This window comes from Octopus sinensis, linkage group LG22, assembly GCF_006345805.1.
Source record: "Octopus sinensis linkage group LG22, ASM634580v1, whole genome shotgun sequence".
NCBI classification, from domain to species: domain Eukaryota; kingdom Metazoa; phylum Mollusca; class Cephalopoda; order Octopoda; family Octopodidae; genus Octopus; species Octopus sinensis.
The window spans coordinates 23,665,445-23,687,149 of NC_043018.1; the positions used below are offsets into that span (position 1 = coordinate 23,665,445).

General features: G+C 41.0%; 1 protein-coding gene and 1 long non-coding RNA gene across 5 annotated transcripts in view; one reads left to right on the top strand and one right to left on the bottom strand.

Annotated features, from left to right (window-relative positions):
* Window positions 1–21,705, bottom strand: part of LOC115223233 (sperm-associated antigen 17-like) — a 74,341-nt gene that overhangs the window by 27,375 nt on the left and 25,261 nt on the right. For 2 of the 4 annotated variants that reach the window (XM_036512216.1, XM_036512214.1), the window contains exons 10-16: window positions 19,374–19,638; window positions 17,504–17,683; window positions 15,536–15,637; window positions 10,427–10,584; window positions 6,834–6,988; window positions 3,158–3,354; window positions 1,748–1,902 (exon numbers count right to left, since the gene is read on the bottom strand). In XM_036512216.1, coding sequence (XP_036368109.1) covers window positions 1,748–1,902; window positions 3,158–3,354; window positions 6,834–6,988; window positions 10,427–10,584; window positions 15,536–15,637; window positions 17,504–17,683; window positions 19,374–19,638 — 1,212 coding nt within the window. The remainder of the gene's footprint in view (window positions 1–1,747; window positions 1,903–3,157; window positions 3,355–6,833; window positions 6,989–10,426; window positions 10,585–15,535; window positions 15,638–17,503; window positions 17,684–19,373; window positions 19,639–21,705) is intronic. The other 2 variants (XM_029793720.2, XM_036512215.1) reach the window with 2 other exon arrangements.
* LOC118767521 lies at window positions 150–20,342 on the top strand. The gene is made up of 3 exons (XR_005003441.1): window positions 150–161; window positions 6,957–6,964; window positions 20,262–20,342. It is a non-coding gene; the product is annotated as an uncharacterized LOC118767521 (long non-coding RNA).

The following is a 21,705-nucleotide window of genomic DNA, read 5'->3' on the forward strand; positions in this document are numbered from 1 at the left end:
CAGGCTTTAGCAGCACATAAAAATATAATAGTCACATGTATTATATACGAGCGTGTGTGTATATGTGTGTGTGTGTGTGCGTGTATATGTGTGTGTGTGCGTGTAGATATATCATCATCATCATTTAACGTCCGTTTTTCCATGCTGGCATGGGTTGGATGGTTTGACAGAGGAGTGGCAAGCCAGTAGGCTGCACCAGGCTCCAATCTGATCTAGTAAGGTTTCTACAGCTGGACGCCCTTCCTAACACCAACCACTCTGAGAGTGTAGTGGGTGCCTTTTACATGCCACTGGCATGAGAGCCAGTCAGGCGGCACTGGCATCAACCAAGTTTGGTTGGTGCTTTTTACGTGCCACCAGCACGGGGGGGGGGCTAGTCAGTTTGCACTGGCATCGGCCACGACTACAATTTCACTTGACTCAACAGGTCTTCTCGAGCACAGCATATTGTCCGATGATTGAAGGGAACTCTTAAATGGGCCAGTTATGTGACACTGGTATCGGCCACAGCTGTGATGTCACTTTGCTTGCTGAGTCTTCTCAATCACCCCATATCTTCAAAGGTCTCGATCTCTTGTCATTGCCTCTGTGAAGCCCAATGTTCGAAGGTTGTGCTTCACCACCTCATCCCATGTCATCCTGGGTCTACCTCTTCCACAGGTTCCTTACACTGTTAGGGTGTGACACTTCACACAGCTGTCTTTGCCCATGCACAGCACATGACCATACCAGTGCAGTCATCTTTCTTGCACACCACATCTGATACTTCATACATCCAACTTTTCTCTCAAGGCACTTATACTCTGTTGAGTATGCACACTGACATTACACATCCAGCGGAACATTCTAGCTTCAATTCTTTTAAGCCTACACATATCCTCAGCAGTCATGGCCCGTTTCACTGTCATGTAGCATGGCTGTTCGTACACATGCATCATACAGTCTACCTTTCACTCTGAGCAAGAGGCCCTTACCGGCAGAGGTAGAAGCTTTCTAAACTTTGCCCTGGCTATTCTTATACTAGCTTGGTCACCTAGGTAGCAGAAGCTAGCAACTACTACTAGTTTCTCCCCCTGGCATGTGATGGAGTCTGTTTTCTGAGCATCTGTGATGTTTATTGCCCCTGTGTATCCTCCACACATAAAAACTATCTTCCCAGTTAACCTTTGTTTGATATTGCTACACCTCTTATACATCCATAGCTTACACCAGGTACATCTTATGGAGTTTCTACCTACACCTTTTCTACAGATTGAGCAGGGCCATCTACTTGAGGGGGTTTGTGATTTGTCTGCCTTCCTACTTACTAGGACTTTGGTTTTTGCTAGACTGACTCTAAAGCCCTTTGCTTCCACACCTAGTTCTGATAGTGAATCAGCTACTAGAGCAAGGTCATCAGCATAGAGGAGCTCCCAGAGGTAACCTGTCTTGAATTCTTCTGGTATTGCCTGGAGGACTATGATGAAAAAGATGGGGCTGAGGACTGATCCTTGGTGAACCCCTACTTCTAACCGGGACCTTATGAGTTGGCGTGACTTGAGGTCATTTGCTTGCAATCTTGTGTGCAAACATATCCAGAAAAGGGGAAAATATCCGTTGGGGAATGAGTCAGTGTTGGGAACAGGAAGAGCATCCAGCCATAGAAAATCTGCCTGAACTCGTTTCATCTGACCCATGCAAGCATAGAAAAGCAGATGTCGAAATGATGACACACACATTCATTTACTTGAAGAGAAAAAATTCTTACTCTTGGTGGAGATTTTCGTTTCTTCTTGTCCTTATCAAGCTCGTCAACCTTCATTACATGTTCTTCCTTCTTGGAAGCCTTGAGAGAATGGGGCCTTGTAAATTGATCTTCATCGAATATGGATTTAGATTGCTCAGAATTTACATTGGAAACCACTAACACAGAAAAATAAGAAAAGCAGAAGCCAACTTTAGCATTTAATCTGGCCATATGTGGCCCAAATATTATACTTGTTTTATGTATAAACTGGCCAGATCCTGCCTCTCACATCTAACCTATAATGTCATTTGGAAAATATACAATCACGTCATCAAAATCTCAACACTACAAAATCATAAATGACTAGGTGAAAACATGTTAACCCTTTCGTTACCATATTTCTGTTGAGATGCTCTGTGTTTCTTTCAATTATTTTAGACGTAACAAAGAATTTAGTAAAATAACTTCATTATCATTAAGTTAGGAACATGAATTGTGACTAAGGTTTGCTGGAAGATTTTAATTCAAAATTTATGAAAACAAGACATTTGTACTACAGAGCCAGAGCCGGTTTCAGCCGGGTTGGTAACGAAAGGGTTAATTAATAATAGACATTACGTTTGACAGAATAATGTGAATGCTAAAGGGTTAATGAACAATTAAGGAATAAATGTGAATGCTAAAGGGTTAATGAACAATTAAGAATAAGTAATTTATTCCTTAAATAGTCGGAAGCAATGAAAGGAAGGAGACACGAGTGAGGTTAACCCTTTTGGAATACCATCATGTTAACCCTTTTGGAATACCATCAGGTTAACCCTTTTAGAATACCATCAGGTTAACCCTTTTGGAATATTACCCACAAGGGGCTAAACATAGAGGGAACAAACAAGGACAGACATAGGTATTAAGGTGATTACATTGACCCCAGTGCAAAACTGGTACTATAGTGATATAGTGATATCACTATATCACTATTGATATAGTGATAGTGATGATCATAGTAGAGTGATGGTGATTCAGAAGTGGTGATGATAATGGGGGGGGGGGTGATCTGTCTGTCTGGTCTACTACAACAATAACAGTCTCTGCTCTGAACTTCCTAAGTTGCACATCACCCTATCCCACCTCTCCTCATCCTTCTCACTCGTGTCTCCTTCCTTTCATTGCTTCCGACCATGCCACAACCTCAATTCTCATCCTTCCTCTCACTAATCAATTACCAAATGTTTCCAAAGAGTGAATCCTGGAGAGTTCCCATCTTCCCTAAATTTATTATTATTATCATTAACATCAACTTACAGATGTAAAAGCTCAAAAAGAAACTTGCATTGATCTCACCAATCTTAAGAACTCTCAAGGTCATAATCACAAACTGACCCCATTCTAGCAAATGAAGCATCAAAATGGAAAAGATACAAAATTACTTACGTTCTTTCTTTTTTAGCACCTTTTTGTCGTCAAGTGAGTGTCTGTTCTCTACTCTATCAACTTTAAAATACTCACTCACAACTGTTTGTTGTTCCAGCAACTTCAGTGCTTTCTCTTCTTTTAGCTGCTCCAGTTCCTTTTTATCTTCTGCCAAGGACCATTCTTTGATTTCATCAGCAACATAAAACATAAAGTTCCTGTAAACAGCAGAGTTCAACTAAAATAATAGCTTTTAGTGAATTTCCCGCCTCCGTCCTATACACACACACACACACACATACACACCTTTTCTGTTCCTGTATCTCAGAGTTTCTCAACAATTTTTTATCTATCGACCCTTTCGATTATTATTTAATTCTGGTGGACCCCCGTAGCCATTCAACCTTTAAAGACTAGTTTTATAGAAACTTCTTTCAAAATCCCTATTTTGTTTCCCACACATTCCCTTGTTTAAGTTGAACTATGTAAAATGTTAGAGAAAGAAACCCAACTGTTTCTTGCAATACATACCAATTCTTACATCTAAAGCAAAATTTTGGGGGGAACCATTAAACTACTATTGTGGATCCCCAATTTACTATTTTGTTGCATGGGCCCCCAGAAATCTTACATGGACCATCAGGGGCCATATAGACCCCAACTGAGAACCACTGCTAAATCCCTATTCTCTCTCATATTCTCCATATACCCTGACTTCATATCTCTTTCTCTTTCTCCCTTTCCAGGTGGAAAAGGCATATATTCACCTCTTCACCAAGACACCTGTTCCCTTCCCTCTATTATACTTTCACAACTCTCAATACTATGTCCTGCTCCGTAGAGGGCTCTTGTCTTGCAAATACTTGGTGACATTACAAGGGCTGGTGCCATGAAAAAAAAAGCACCCCGTACGTCATCATCATCACTGTTTAACAGGAGCCAGCCAGGTAGAAGACTACCCCAGGCTACTGTGTCTGTTTTGGCATGGTTGGATGCCCTTCATAACACCAACCACCCTGTAAAGTGGATCAAATGCTTTATATGTGGTACCAGAACAAGCAAGGTCAGTTTTGGCAGGGTTTTTACAGCTGGATGCCCTTCCAAATGCCAACCACTTCACAGTGTGGACTGGATGCTTTTTACGTGGTACCAGCACTGACAGGGTCACCAAGTAACTTGCAAGACAAGGAATTTTGAGAGGGGTGGAGGGCATTGGAGGATTTGATCTTGTATCAGATGATGAAAGGTTAGAGTGGTTAGCATTAAGAAGGGCATCCAGCCGTAGAAACTAAGTCAAAACACATGACTGGAACCTTGTACGGCTTTGGTCGAACCATCCAATCCATGCCAGCATGAAAAACAGACATTAAAGGATGATGGTGACAATGATGATGATGTTCATAGGATATCTCTTCAACCCAATAGGGTTCAGGCACTCAGTACACACACTTTGAAATGTAGAGAAAAAAATCCTTGAAAGATTGACGAGTGACAACTGTTGACCACATTGGTGAAAGTTTGACCATGGAGGAGAATGCTTGACCACAGTGGATAATGAATACAATGGTGAATGCCTGATCCCAGTGATAGCTGTTTGACCACAGCAGTGAATGCTTAACTCAGTACCCCAACCTCATCACTTAGTCACTGTCCCCTCTTTACATTTCTTACTAAAACCTTTCAGAGCACATTGGGAATCATTGTTTTAGACCCATTTCTTATGCACCTCTTTTGGAATACCATCGTGTTAACCCTTTTGGAATACCTATTTCTTTATTACCCACAAGGGGCTAAACATAGAGGGGACAAACAAGGACAGACATAGGTATTAAGGTGATTACATTGACCCCAGTGTGAAACTGGTACTTATTTAATCGACCCCAAAAGGATGAAAGGCAAAGTCGACCTTGGTGGAATTTGAACTCAGAACGTAACGGCAGACGAAATACGGCTACGCCTTTCGCCCAGCATGCTAACGTTTCTGCCAGCTCACCGCCTTTTGGAATACCATCATGTTAACCCTTTTGGAATACCATCATGTTAACCCTTTTGGAATACCATCAGGTTAACCCTTTTGGAATACCATCATGTTAACCTTTTGGAATACTATCAGGTTAACCCTTTTGGAATACCATCATGTTAACCCTTTTGGAAACCATTATGTTAACCCTAAACTGGCCATATCCAGCCTCTCATACCAACCCTACAATGCCATTCTAAAATAAAAAAACACATCATTGAAATCTCAAAGTTATGAGATAATGCAGGATTAATCTGAAGGTGCATGGCTCAGTGGTTACAGTGGTGAGCTCACAATCATGAGGTAGTGAGTTCGATTCCTGGACTGGGCATTGTTGTGTTCTTGAGCAGTTTAATCAGCTGTGAAAATGAGTAGTGATGTCACTGGTGCCATCAGCCTTTGCCTTTCCCTTGGATGACATCAGAGGCATGGAGAGGGGAGGCTGGTATGCATGGATGACTGCTGGTATGCATGGGTGGCCGCTGGTCTTCCATAAATAACCATGCCCAGACTTGTGCCTCGGTGGGTAACTTTCTAGGTGCAATTTCATGGTCATTCATGAACGAAGGGGATTTTTACCTTGTTTTTTACCCAATCTGAAACAATATGAATAAATAAGCATTACATTTCTAATCTGAATTTAGCATTCAGGGTAATCTGATTGCTAAAGGATTAAAGCTTTCAATTCTACATGTTTCCTTTCCAAATACCAACCAGAATCACTAACCCTCACTTGGTTATTCCTGTATTCCCACTCATGACAATCACCAGTCTGGTGTAGGGCAGAATGGGGGTTGAAAAGGCTAATTGCACTGTATTCCAGCTTTTCAGAGAAACAAACAAAATAAAGAAGGGGAGAACATGTATATGGTTGCCTGACTTGCAAGAAATAATAGTCAAATCTTGTTTAAATTGCATCCATCTTAAATATGGAGAAACAAGGCACATTAACCCTTTAGAATTTAAATGGCCATATCTGGCCAAAATATTCTACCCTTCTTATGTTGAAACTGCCTATCACACCTACCCTACAATATTATCCTAAAATTTAACAATCATATCTTTAAAGTTTCAAAACTATGAAATAATGCATGATGAATTCAAAGCAATGTAAATAAAAAGTAAGTATAACAATGCTAAACAGTTAAATAATGTAGTCTTTAATATATTTTTGTGGAGGCGCAATGGCCCAGTGGTTAGGGCAGCGGACTCGTGGTCATAGGATCGCGGTTTCGATTCCCAGACCGGGCGTTGTGAGTGTTTATTGAGCGAAAACACCTAAAAAAGCTCCACGAGGCTCCGGCAGGGGATGGTGGTGATCCCTGCTGTACTCTTTCACCACAACTTTCTCTCACTCTTACTTCCTGTTTCTGTTGTACCTGTATTTCAAAGGGCCAGCCTTGTCACTCTCTGTGTCACGCTGAATATCCCCGAGAACTACGTTAAGTGTACACGTGTCTGTGGAGTGCTCAGCCACTTACACGTTAATTTTACGAGCAGGCTGTTCTGTTGATTCGGATCAACAGGAACCCTCATCGTCGTAAACAACGGAATGCTTCCACAATATATTTTTACCCCAACCACCGAAGATAATATTAGAATTGTCAGAATTGAACCATGTTTGATTATAGCTGGAGCTAAAATGGAAGAAGTGAAATGAGGAAATGTTAGACCCACCTAAATCCAATATTTGAATATAACTGGACATGCCATGTCTGTAAATTGAACAAGTCTTTGTTGTAAGGGTTGTCCAAAATTAAATACAGGCAGTCTTCCCTGATATGATAATATTTAGTGTAGTGGGGCTGGTAGTACATAGCTTCAAACAGCACCTGAAAGTAAAGCAGATGGATCGATTAAATGTTTAATCCTTTAGTTAAGTTAGTTAGTTAAGTCAGTTAGTTAATTTTTTGGCTCAAAAAGCAAAAAAGCAAGGCCATGTAGGGGGACATGGAGTTATGTACAGGGTGGTGTTCATGGAAAGAGTTCAGGTCATTTCTGGTGAAGAGAGACTTTGAACCGAGCGGTCGTCGGCATCTTCACTATCTCGTCCGGCAGCTTATTCCACGGATCCGCAACCCGGATGGAGAAAGCCCCTCTCCTTTGATTGAGATGAAATCGTCGCAGATAGAGCTTTTCGGAATGACCCCGCAGCCGACGCTCTGGAGCAGGAGTGAAGAACATCTCCTTTGAGAGGTTACACTTTCCGCTTATGATGTTGTGAGCAAGAATGAGATCACCACGGCGTCGTTGTTTTTCTAGAGAATAAAGGTCGAGCGTCTTCAGCCTTTCTTCATAAGACAAATTCTTGAGACCAAGAACCATGCGGGTAGCCAGCATCTGGACTCTTCCAAAATGCTGTATGTCTTTGAGGAGATTTAGTATTTAAACTGGTCATAACTGGCCCAAATATTCTACCTGTTTTATGTTCAAACAGGCCAGATTTGGTCTATCACACCTACTCCTCAATGTCATTCTAAAAATAGGCAATCACATCATTGAAGTCTCAAAGCTATGGGATAATGCATGATTAATTGAAAACAATGTGAATAAACAAGTATTACATTTGACAGAGTAATCTGAATGCTAAAGGGTAAAATTAGTCATATCTAACCCAGATATTCTACTTGTTCCATGTTCAAACTGGGCCAGATCCAGCCTCTCACACCTACTCTAGAATGTCATTCTGAAAGTCAACATCATCAAAATCCTGAAGCTATAAAATTATTGCATAAATAATTCAAAGCAATGTGAATAAATAAACATTACATTTGACTGTGTAATAGGAATGTTAAAGGGTTAAACTAGGTTTAACTAGGCGCAGGAGAGGCTGTGTGGTAAGTAGCTTGCTTACCAACCACATGGTTCGGGATTCAGTCCCACTGCGTGGCACCTTGGGCAAGTGTCTTCTACTATAGCCTCAGGCCAACCAAAGCCTTGTGAGTGGATTTGGTAGACGGAAACTGAAAGAAGCCTGTCGTATATATGTATATATGTATATATATATATTTATATATATATATGTATGTATGTGTGTGTATGTTTGTGTGTCTGTTTGTCTCCCTAGCATTGCTGGACAACCGATGCTGGTGTGTTTACATCCCCGTCACTTAGCGGTTCGGCAAAAGAGGCCGATAGAATAAGTACTGGGCTTACAAAGAATAAGTCCCGGGGTCGAGTTGCTCGACTGAAGGCGGTGCTCCAGCATGGCCGCAGTCAAATGACTGAAACAAGTAAAAAAAAAAGACTAGCCATATCTAACTCAGATATTCTACCTGTTTTGTTTTCAAACTGGCAAGATATGGCTTCTCGCACCTACCCTACAATGTCATTCTAAAAATATATAATCACATCACAGAAATCTCAAAGCTACAAGATAATTGCATGATTAATTCAACACAACGTGAATAAATATTACATTTGACAGAATAATCTGACAACTAGGAAGTGCAAGGAGGAGTTGTCATTAAGACAACTGTAATCTTCCAGGTCAGAGATGGGATAATCTCAAGAATATATTGAAGTTAACAGTTATCTGAGGTGGTGAGGGCCAAAGCCAGGGCCAAGTGAAGCAGGAGGAAGGGAGGAATGCAGAATAAAAAGAGATTCTTTTTTTCTTTTTCCTTGTTTCAGTCATTTTGACTGTGGCCATGCTGGAGCACCGCCTTTTAGTCGAGCAACTCGACCCCGGGACTTATTCTTTTGTAAGCCCAGTACTTATTCTATCGGTCTCTTTTGCCGAACTGCTAAGTGACTGGGACGTAAACACACCAGCATCGGTTGTCAAACAATGCTAGGGGGACAAACACAGACACACACACATATATACGACGGGCTTCTTTCAGTTTCCATCTACCAAATCCACTCACAAGGCTTTGGTCGGCCCGAGGCTATAGTAGAAGACACTTGCCAAAGGTGCCACGCAGTGGGACTGAACCTGGAACCATGTGGTTGGTAAGCAAGCTACTTACCACACAGCCACTCCTTTTTTTTTTCTTATACTTAGTTCAATCATTGGACTATGGTCATGCTGGGGCAACCCTATCACTTGATTGGAATACAGTGGAGACCAAGTGACCGAAACCAAACTTCTGAAAGACACAGCCATGCCTGTACTTATAAATGAGACTATCACTGTAAAATTCTTCACAACAGGTGCAAGTATGGCTGTGTGGTAAGAAGCTTGCTTCCCAACCACATGGTTCTGGGTTCAGTCCCATTGTATGGCACCTTGTGCAAACATCTTCCACTATAACCTTGGGCTGACCAAAGCCTTGTGTGTGGATCTGGTAGATGGAAACTGAAAGATGCCCATCAAATATATGTGTGTGTGTGTGTGTGTGTGTGTGTGTGTGTGTGTAAGAATGCGTGTGTGTTTGTCTCCCACCACTGCTTGACAACCAGCATGGGTGTGCTTACATCACTTAGCAGCTCAGCAAAAAGGGAACGATATAATAAGTACCAGGCTTAAACAAAAGAAAAAAGTAGTGGGGGGGGGAGTTGATTCATTCGACTAAAAGTTCTTTGAGGCAGCGCTCCAGCATGGCCACAGTCTAATGGCTGAAACAGATGAAAGAAACAACACTGTTACCAACAACAATAACAACAACAAAACCAAAATTTTTGGAGAGGGTGCCAGTTGATTAGATCGACCACAGTACACAACTGGTACTTAATTTATCGACTCCCGAAAAGATGAAAGGCAGAGTCGAGTTTGGCGGAATTTGAACTCAGAACGTAAAGACAGACGAAGTACCGCTAAGGATTTCGCCCGGTGTTTATTCTCTCACTCTTTTACTTGTTTCAGTCATTTGACTGCGGCCATGCTGGAGCACCACCTTTAGTCGAGCAAATCGACCCCGGGACTTATTCTTTATAAGCCCAGTACTTATTCTATCGGTCTCTTTTGCTGAACCGCTAAGTGACGGGGACGTAAACACACCAGCATCGGTTGTCCAGCAATGCTAGGGGGACAAACACAGACACACAAACACACACACACACATATATATATATATATATATATATATATATATATATACATATATACGACAGGCTTCTTTCAGTTTCCGTCTACCAAATCCACTCACAAGGCATTGGTCGGCCCAGGGCTATAGCAGAAGACACTTGCCCAAGATGCCACGCAGTGGGACTGAACCCGGAACTATGTGGTTGGTTAGCAAGCTACTTACCACACAGCCACTCCTGCGTTAGGTGTGCTAACGTTTCTGGCAGCTTCCCCCCCCACCTTACAACAAAAATAATATTACCTGATGAAATACGCCGGAGCTTAAATGTTCCAGATAGTTCCAGTTTTCTAAATTCCTCTGCCTACTTGACTTTATCTTCTCTATCAAATTCTTGCAAATACGTTCAATATCAGGACTAACGTTTCTACTGCTGAAAAAATCCAGACTTCGTTCATCTGCTGAAATAAAACAATCTGCTGAAATAAAACACACATGTGTGGTGGGGTATGTGTGCCTGGGTATGTATGTGTGTGTGTGTATGTATGTTTCTTTATTACCCACAAGGGGCTAAACATAGAGGGGACAAACAGACGAATTAAGTCGATTACATCGACCCCAGTGCGTAACTGGTACTTAATTTATCGACCCGAAAGGATGAAAGGCAAAGTCGACCTCGGCAGAATTTGAACTCAGAATGTAACGGCAGATGAAATACGGTTACGCAGTTCGCCCCTGCGTGCTAACGGTTCTGCCAGCTCGCCGCCTTTTGTGTGTATGTACGTACGTACATACCTACGTATGTATATATGTATGTGTGGATATGTAAGTATATGTATGTATGTATATGGTGTGTATGTATGTGTGTAATTATATATGTATGTGGATATGTGTATGTGTGTGGATATGTATGTATGTGCATGTATATATGTGTGTGTATGTATGTGTGTGGATATGCATGTATGCATGTATGTGTGATGTATGTAGCTGTGCGTATATGTATGTGGGTATATATGTGTGTGGGTATGTATGTGTGTGTATATGAGTATATGGGTTTGTATATATGTGGATATATATGAATGTATGTATGGGTGTCATGGGTAATAACTTCAACCCTTTAGCATTTAAAATGGCCGGATCCTGCCTCTCACACCTACCCTATAATGTCATTATTAAAAGAAACAATCCCACCATCAAAATCTCAAAGCTATGAGGTGAATAAATAAATATTACATTTCATAGAGTAATCTGAGAGCTATAGGGTTAAACTGATAAAATGGTGAAGGAATTCTTTGAGGCATTGCCACAACAGGACTGCAGTCTGAAGCATGTAAAAGAAATGTACTGATGCCAGCTCATTCACCTCCCAGCTGGTGCAAACGCACGGGCGGACAGCTGAAGACCCAGGCGACGACGATAAAGGAGGACCTATCCGAACTCTCAGGTCCGCAGGTGGTCGGTCTGCGCAGATGGAACCGCAAATGGCTCGCTATCTCCAGTGACCTTGCACGGAACCATCGAGCGTGGGCCGCCATGGTTCGTGATGCTGTTAGGACCAGAGAAGAAGCCGGCTCAACCCGCCCTGGGTGAACGCCGTCACAAGTACAAGTAAGTTCATTCTTTGTGCTACTGGTAACCTGCAACCCAGTACAATCTGTTGCATGGCTGGATTGTTAGTTATTAAGCTGGTAACCCTACTAAGCCTGCTTGATAAGGACAGAAACGCAGAAAAGGAAATGTATAGAAATCAGTCAATGCTTTATGCCTGCCATATAATGCCTCATAACTTACTTATTTTTTTTTTAATTTTCAGCAAATTTTTATGAATTTGTGTTCTACACATGAGAATTCATATGATTGAGCAAAAACCAAAACAAAAAAAAGTTTTTTGGTGCATGATTTAAGGCCTATTTAAGTTGTTATTTTTAGCACATCTCACAACCAGTTTTGTTTGTCAGTCTGACATGTTGATGTTTTTCAAAGTCTGTTTCAAAAACATTCGATGGGCTATTGCTGAGGTTCAAGCCAAAAATTTTGAAATCTATATTTTAAACTGTGATTTAAAAAAAAAAATTCGAAAAATTTTTTTTTTAAATTTTCTTTTATAGTCATGTGAATTCCTGTGTGTAGAACACAAATTTGCAAAATTTTTCTGAAAATTGTAAAAAATAAAAAAGTTTTGATGTGTTATATCATCATCATCGTTTAACGTCCACCGTCCATGCTGGCATGGGTGGGACGGTGTGTGCAAAGGCAGAATTCTGCCAAATCAACAGCCATCCAACAGCTGGAGAGAGAGACTCCTTGTCTGTCTTTAGACATCTCTTCAGGACAAAAAAAATCTGACGTAACACTTGTAATTTCGTTTGCATCCAATGATGTGGAATAGATCTTCCTTTTGGGCAAATGTGGTTTAGGGAATGGGAGTGACCCTCTACAAGGCCTTTCAACACTTCAAAAAAGCTTCAGGCACAGGTGTCGCTTGATTTTTAATGTCTCCATTATATGTTGCATACTATGGTTGGCTGTAACTGAAAAATCAAAATACTCAATGAGAAATTCCATGACTGGCATTCCATCGCTTACAACAACGAGAGTTCCACTTGATCGGATCGATGGAACAGCCTGCTCAGAAAGTTAACACGCAAGTGGCTGAGCACTCCACAGGTAGGCATACTCTTAACTAATTCTTCAAGGATATTCAGTGTGACACACAATGTGATCAGGCTGGTCCTTTGAAATGCAGGTACAACTCATGTCTGACAGCTGAGGGAACTGGATCAATGTGAAATAGAGTGTCTTGCTCAAGGACACAACTTACCACCTAGTATGAAACTCAAAACCTTACAACTGCAAACCGACATGACCTCATGATTGAGGGCCAAATACACTGTGCCATGTGCCATGATGGAATGAAGATGTGTGACAGTGTAGGTGGTAAGCCCTCTGAACACCTACTGCAAGTGGTGCCCATCACTGTCACATCTGTACAAAAAGAGTGTAGGTCTCTAGTTCAAGTGATGGCATTGCACAAAATTGAATTGCAACCATGTATGTAGGCATATCCATGTGCATATATATGTATGTGCACATGTATAGGGGGAATTCCAACCACGTTTTGTAGTTTGCTACCTCAACAGCTTCTTTATAAGATCCAGTGGCTAAAGGCATCATCAGGAGGAACCACATCCAATTTCAGCCCCTACTCCTCTACCATTTTTGACATGGCAGACCACCCTACTTTTGGAGGTGTCTTCAGCTCTGGTGTTGAGTGCGTTTCTTCTTTCTCCTTTTTCTTTGGCCTTTTGTTCTTTGGTTTCTTCGATGCAGCATCAACGAATGCCAGTGGGCAAATGACCATCCTGCCAAATTTCCCTTTAAATACTCACCAGTAGGCTCCAGCAGCCAGCACCAGCTAACAGCCATGTGACACTATCTAAGCTTCAACTGACCAATGGAGGGGAAGGACACTCAGTTTTGGCCCACACCTTCTCCAAACCTTCCCTCCAGCAGTGTCATGCTAGTTTCAGTTCCAGTAGCCAGAGCAGACTAGCTGTCTGCTGGTACAAGGCTTCGAACCAGGAGGAGGGCGTGCAATGAACAAGATGGTTTCCTTGGCCCACCTGTCAAGCAGCAATGCTGTTTAAGCAATGCCAGCCAGCCTCACCTGGTGATGCTATTTCCCAGTCAGCATGTTATGGCTTTTGAGCCATTTTGGGTCTTCCCGTTTCAGCCATATTTAGAAGCTGGCTTTGTCAACTGCCTCCTGTATCCTCCTTATTACTGTTCTCAGCTCTGCGCTCAAAAATGCAAACCTTTTAAATAACATCACCATTTTCCTTTCTCAACCAGTGATACTCAACTGGGGTTCACATGACTCTTGGGAATCCACGTAACCCTTAAGGACCCACAAGATTTTGTCGTTAAAATTTATGTACAACAAATTGGTTATATTTGTACAGTACTCAAAATATTTTAACAATTTTTTTGTAAGTAACCACATCAAAATGGCTGTTCCATGGGGTATGCCCTGGCACTTGCCACCATCTATATCCCTCTCTCTGCCTTTACTCGACCATCCCATTTATATTCTGATCCCCACCCCTTGTAACATAAAGATTTCTTTTTATAAGTCCCAAGTCACTCTGGTGGTCAAGAACTGAGGACAGTGAAGCATGGGCTATGACTACAGAGGACCTGCGAAGGCTTGGAGGAAATGAAACTAGCACACTCCACTGGATGAGTAATGTCAGTGTGCACACATGACAGATTGTAAATGATTTAAAAGGAAAGCTGGGTATAAGAAGCATCAGATTTTGTGTGCAAGAGAGAAGATTATGCTGGTTTGGTCATGTGATGCATATGGATGAGGACAGCTGCATAAAGAAGTGCTGAGCTCTAATTGTGGAGGGAACCTGCAGAAGGGGTAGACCCAGGAAGACATGGGACAAGGTGGTGAGAAAGGATCTTCGGATGTTGGATGTCACTAAGGAAATGACAAAGTATCAGGAGAAGTGGCAATTTGCTGTACTTGAGAAGACACATCAAGTAAAATCGCTATCATACAGGTTTGTCCTTTACAGATTCTGGTGCCACAAAAAAAAACAAAAAAACTTGTGCCTGTGCTACATAAATACACCCATGCCAGTGGCATGTAAAAAGCACCCAGCACGTTCTGTAAAGTGGCTGGTGTTAGGAAAAGCATCCAGCTGTAGAAACCATGCCACATCAGACAGTTGGAGCCAGAACAGCTCCCCAGCTAGCCAGTTCCTGTTAAACTGTCCAACCCATGCTAGCATGGAAAACAGACATTAAACAAAGGTGGTCATGATGATGATGTATCATATATGATACATCATCTGAGCACCTTTTTCAAACTCCACCCGTCTAACACCCGTGGACATATTTACAAAGTCAGAAAACAGCACAGCTCCCATGACTTTAGGAAACATTTTTTCACGCTGAGAGTTGCTGAAGCATAGAACAAACTGCCGGCATCAGTTGTTAGTTGTCAGAGCACTGCATCCTTCAAAACTTCCATGCTTTCTGAGGTTCGCCAACACTACACCTGATTTTCTCCCCTCCATAAACACACAAACATGTATCTGACTCATACATTGTTCGCTTTCCAGACTTTAAACGCACTTTCTGACAAGTTGTGGTGCACCTCAGCACTGTATACAATAATTTCATTATTATTATTATTATTATATGTGACGCACAGACACCAGAGAAACATATGTCCTGTGTATCAAATGTGATGCAGAGGAGAGACAAAAGGTTGAATTAAAACAATGTGAATAAAGAAGTATTGCATATCATAGTAATCTGAATGTTAACAGGTTAATTGAAGAATCTGAGTGAATGAGTTTGTGATATAATGGAAAGTAACTCCTTCTGGTGGTGACCTACCTGACGAGTGACGCCTGTACAACGTAGGTTTCCCACTGCCTCCCAGGGAATTTGCTAGGGCAGAGTCAAGTGATATGGTCGAAGCTGTTTGAGTAGTTTGCACTATTGGTGAAGACAGTAAAGACATTTATGTTAATTTCACAGCTCAGGAAGGGCATAGCAAAAAAAGTGCAGATGTCGTAGAAATTTTTTAACAATTTTTCTGGCCCAAGGATTATCCTCTTTAATACTAGTGATTGGTTCTGCACGACCAAACTGCTTCAACAATTTCTATACAACTAGACTTATCCCTCTATCATACTTTAACTTCTCAACACTTGGCATTAAGCCACTTCCCTCAATATTACACCACCCTCCTTCACAACTGAGGTGGGGGGGTCTTGTCTTGTGAGTTTCCTGGTGATCTCAATGGTGCCAGTACCATGTAAAAAGCACTCACTATACTTTGTGAAATGGTTGGTGCTAGGAAGGACGTCCAACTGTAGAAACCCTGCCAAGGCAAACACCAGGCCTTGGCACACTCCTCTTGCTAAGCAATTCCTGCCAAGTGACCCAATAAGCATAAACCCATATGCTTCTGAAACATTCACAATACAACACACTACAGATATTACACAATCAGATGTGAGTTATAACAAGAGTTATCTTTCCTTACAAGTTATTCACTGGACATCAATAAAGCAGTGTTGCTGCTACCATATTGAGAATGGTCATGTAAGCAGTTTTATATACGTTTATAAACTAGTAGCAGTATCGCCCGGCATTGCTCGGGTTTGTAAGGGAAATAACTATATAAGCATTTTTAGAGAGTTACTTCCCTTATATAACCCGAGCAAAAATCATTAAAAATGCCGAAAAATGATGGTAAATGTTTTTTAAAATCGTAGACTCATCATAGACGTGCGCTAATACCTAGAAGGGCTTGATATGAATGACAACAATAAGATACTCGCTTTTGGTTAAACTGCACCGCAAAATGTGGGAGTATTTAGGAATCTAAATCGGAGGAGACAGAGTCTCACACACACAACTTCAATTTTATATATAACGATGATACACAGTGCATATCATCATCACGATCATCATTTAATTCACTTTCCATACTGGAATGGGTTGAACAGTTCCACAATAACTGATAAGTCAAAAGACTGTGCTGAGCTCTAATGTCTGTTTTGATATGGTTTATACAGCTGGATGCAGCCCGTCTGAATACCAACCATTTTAACTTCTCAACACTTGGCATTAAACCACTTCCCTCAAGTGAGTACTGGGTGTTTTTTTCTTCATGCCACCACTAGCCAGTGTCACCAAGTAACTTGCAAGACAAAACACCTCGACTGAGTGGGGTACGGTATTGAAAGGGTGAAAGAATAGATGTCCTGCTGAAGAGGAGACACATGGCTGGGTGGACAGGTGGACAGGAAGCTTGGTGGATGAATGACAAAGGAAAGTGGGTGGTATGGGTTGCATGGATGGATACATGCCTGGATGGAGGAATGGATGCATGGAAGGATGGATGGATGCATGCATGGAAGAATGGATGGATGGAAGGATAGAAAGACAGAAGGATGGATGCATGGATGGAAGGACAGATGCATAGATGGATGAATGAATGGAGGGGTGGGTGGATGCATGGATGGATAGATGGAAGGATGAATGCAGGGATGGACGGAAGGATGGATCCAGGAATGGACAGAAGGATGGATGCATGGATGGATGGAAGGACAACTGCATGGAAAGTGGATGCATGGAAGGATGGACATATGCATGGATGGAAGGACTGATGCATGGAAGGACAGATGAATGGATGAATGAGTGCATGGATGGATGGAAGGTGGGTACATGGATGGATTAATGGAAAGATGGTTGCAGGGATGGATGCATGGATGAATGAATGGTTGGGTGGGTGGGGGTGGATAAGAGTGTGAATGACAGATGAGCACAACAGAGAGTGAAATAAAGACATACACGACTTATTACTGAACTCAACTCCTTCGTATTCAGGGAAGACATTTTGTTCCAACAGGAATATTGGGTGGTCCCATGCATTGTAATTAGGAAGTTTGTATGGCTGAAGCAGACCTTCCTTGTCCACATGTGGCAGTTGTAATGTCTGAAAGACATTTTGTTGCAAGACAAAATTCACCACTGAAAAGAGAAAAGAAAATGAAATTAAACATTAGAAAAAAAATTATTTCTTTTTAAAAGGAAGGAAAACTTCAAAACAAAAACAAATATTGAAGGAAAACTTGTATCTGTGTGAGAGGCCTAAAAGATGATAATGATAATAATAATAATAATAATAATAATATTTTTACCCCAGTGTCACTTTGATGGCATGCACTGCTCTCTCACTCAATAATAATAATAATAATAATAATAATAATCCTTTCTATTAAAGGCACAAGGCTTAAAATTTTTGGGGAGGGGGACTAGTCAATTACACTGACCCCAGTGTTTCACTGGTACTTAATTTATTGACCAGCTCACTGCCTTCACATAATAATGATAATAGTTTCAAATTTTGGCAAAAGGCTAGCAAGTTCAGGTGAGGAAAGTAAGTCGATTACATCAACCCCAGTACTCAACTGGTACTTATCTTATTGATTCTGAAAAGATGAAAGGTAAAGTCAACCTAGGCAGAATTTGAACTCAGAATGTGAAGACAAGAAATGCTGCTAAGCATTTTGCCCAGCATGTTAACGATTCTGCGACCTCATCACCTTTAATAATAATAATAATAATAATAATAATAATAATAATAATAATGGTTTCAAATTTTGCGACAAGAGCAGCCATTTTGGGGGAAGGGATAAGACAATTACACTGACCCCAGTATTTTACTGGTACTTAATTTATCGACCCCAAAAGATGACGGGCAAAGTCAACCATGGCAGAATTTGAACTCAGAACTTGAAGACAGGCGAAATACCAATAAGCACTTTGCCCAGCATGCTAATGATTCTGCCATCATAACAATAATCATAACTTCTTCAAGTAGAGAAAGAAAGCTGTGAATTGGGAAGAGTGGAGAAAAGCAGTTTATAGTCAGTTATACCAACCCTAGTGTTTTACTGGTACTTTATTACATCAACCCTGAAAGGGCAAAAAGTGGGATCTGAGTTCAAATTGTGCCGAGGTCAATTTTGCCTTTCCTCCTTTCAGGGTTGATAAAATAAGCAGCAGTGGAACACTGGGGTCAATGTAATTGACTAGTCCCCTCCCACCAAATTTCAGGCCTTGTACCTACGGTCAAAAGGATTATTATTAATATTATAAGGGCAGTGGACCAGCAGGAAAGATACTTCGCAGCATTTGTTTCAGTTCTTTACGTTTTATGTTCAAATCCCACTGAGGGAAAGTTCCCCTTTTGCTCTTTCAGGGCTGATGAAATAAACATATCAGGCCACAGCTAGATGCCCCTCCTAATGCCAACCACTTTACAGAACATACTGGGTGCTTTATGCATGGCACCAGAACTGATGGGATTACCAAGTAACTTGCAAGACAAAGGGCTCCTTTCAATTGCCTTCAACCAAATCCACTCACACTTGCCCAAGGTGCCATGTAATGGGACTGAACCTGAAACTGTGATTGAGAATCAAACTTCTTACCCACATAGCCATGCCTGCATTTCATTTGCATATAATTAATGTACAAATTATTACTCATGGAACCCCTAGAAAACTGATGGAATCCCAGGCTTCTGAGGAAAGTTCACCTGCAAAATGTTCATCAAGAACAACAGGTGTGCTTCTTTTACAAACGCTAAGATAAAAGTAAAACTCACTATTAAAGGTAATACTTCTTTTACAAAGACTAAAATCAAAGAACTCACTTTTATGAGAAGTGCCATCTTTTGAGCAGAAGTGAAGAAATTCACGAGCTTCTGCCTCCACGATATGCCTCAGCGCTGTGACTGGAAAATGTTCAATTCTAGAGAAACCAAACTTATCCAACATTTTGTCTACAACAGTATTTGGTACAAAATCATGGAAAGATTTCAAGTGATGGAAAAGCTTGCTGCTTTCATCCTGGTAACTGATTAGCCTCAATGGTTCTTCCTTGGGAACTTCTTTCTCTTCCAACTTATCATCAATCACCTATAACCAATCAATTAATCAACAAATCAGGAAACCAGAGTCTAATATTCCATGCTAACTATTTTAGACAAAATTACAATTCAATGGCATTCCTTAACCCTTTCATTACTGTATTTATTTTGAGATGCTCTGTGTTTCTTTCAATTACTTTAAATATAACAAAGAATTTAGTAAAATAACTTAGTTATCATTCAGCTAGTGTTAGGAATATAAATTATGACAAAGGTTTGGTGGAAGATTTTTATTTAAAACTTATGTAAACAAGACATTCGTACACAGAGCCAGAGCCAGTTTCAGCCGGGTTGGTAACGAAAGGGTTAATGTTCTGCTTCCACAAACATCCAAATCTGTCAGTTCACCAACAAGTTTCATTCTCCCTATCTACCTACTTTATATATATATATATATCTACCTACCTGTTTATCTATCCATCTCTCTCTGTCTTCTGACTCGTCTACCTGAATATCTCTCTTTCTACCTGAGTATCTACCTGTCTATATATATATCTGATACCTATACTTTTCTCTCTGTACCAGACTACCAATCTATCTCACTGCACCATCCTACCTTCTTACCTCCCTACTAATCTGTGTATTGACTGCTTGATGGTTAATGGGTTCAAGGAGGAGCAAGAATTCCTGAAATATCTACATACACCCATCACCTATTTTTCTACCTTCAATTGCATTGTTTAGACAGATGTACTTGTATACAGAATCTTGTAACTTTCAGTGTTGGCTCTAAATTCTACAGAAAATCTGTAGAGATACTATTAAAAATGAATTACCTATCTATCTATCATTTTTTCCCTATTTCTCTCTCTGTCTGTCTGTTTCTTTCTGTCTATCTATCTGTCTCTGTCTCTCTCTGATGATGATGGCAATCCCTCAAGGTCAAGGATGATGGTCTTCGCGCAAATTTACTGGTGAGTCCGTAGGTGACCGATAAGACCAATTCTTGCTTGAAAAGATCGGTCGCAGTGCAGACATCTAGTGCCGGAAGGGAGAGTCGCACGTGGTTGTTGTTGGCGCTCCTTCCGTAGTCGTCTTTTCTCCTCTTTCGATACGTGTGATAAATGCCAATACAGGAAATTCTCAAACCTTGAGTTACTACATTGCTTCTGCTAAATCTCTCTATATATAAAGCTGAAGTTATCTGTGTGTGGCAGGTTTGGTAGCCTTCAACTAACACTATCTCCTCCGAGTTTCTGTGGCGCAAGTTGACAAAAATTTAGAGTATAATAGAAGAAGGCTTGCTCTTCCTTCCGTAGAAGAAAAAATTCAAATCGGACCATGTTAACACCAAAAATGATTTACATCATAAAGGTGCTTTTTTTTTTTTATGAAAATCCCTATTTTTTATGATTTTTTTACTGCTGTGTCACCATTTTTTGGTGTATTTCAACCAGAAAAATGTTCACTTAAAGAGAATAACAAGCTACATAATGCAAAATTTTTACTTTTCAAAAATTCCAATTCTAAAGGGTTGAAACAAACCCGAGCAACACCGGGCGATACTGCTAGTATTAATAAAAATATACATATATTCATATTTTGAGTTCTATTTTTCCTGTTTCAGCCAATCGTAGCTTGGCGTGGTGGTAATTTGTGACGATGTCCTTCACTCTAGTTCTATCCCTGATCTCCTCATACCAGATGTGATCTCTTAGCGAGATTCACAACACTGACCTTTCCATGGCTCTCTGTACCATAAGCAGATGTTGTTGTTCTCTCTTCATCAAGGACCAACTCTCACATATGTATAGCATTGCAGGCATGACTGTCCTGTTGAAGAGATTGGTACAGGTTGCCTTGTCTAGGTTCACCTTCAGCACATCATTCATTGAGCTGAATCTTCTCCATCCGGCTCTTACCCTCACAGTCACTTCTTCATTGTCAGGTCACTCTCGAGTGCCACTGGTAACTTGTTGCATCATCGGGTCATTGGCAACCAAACTAGCAACCCCACCACTGAGCTTGCTTAGTGAGGAGGATGTTGGACACCCTGCAGGACAAAAAACAAAACTCATCAAAGGGCAGAGGAACTCATGAGTAGTCATCCAACAAA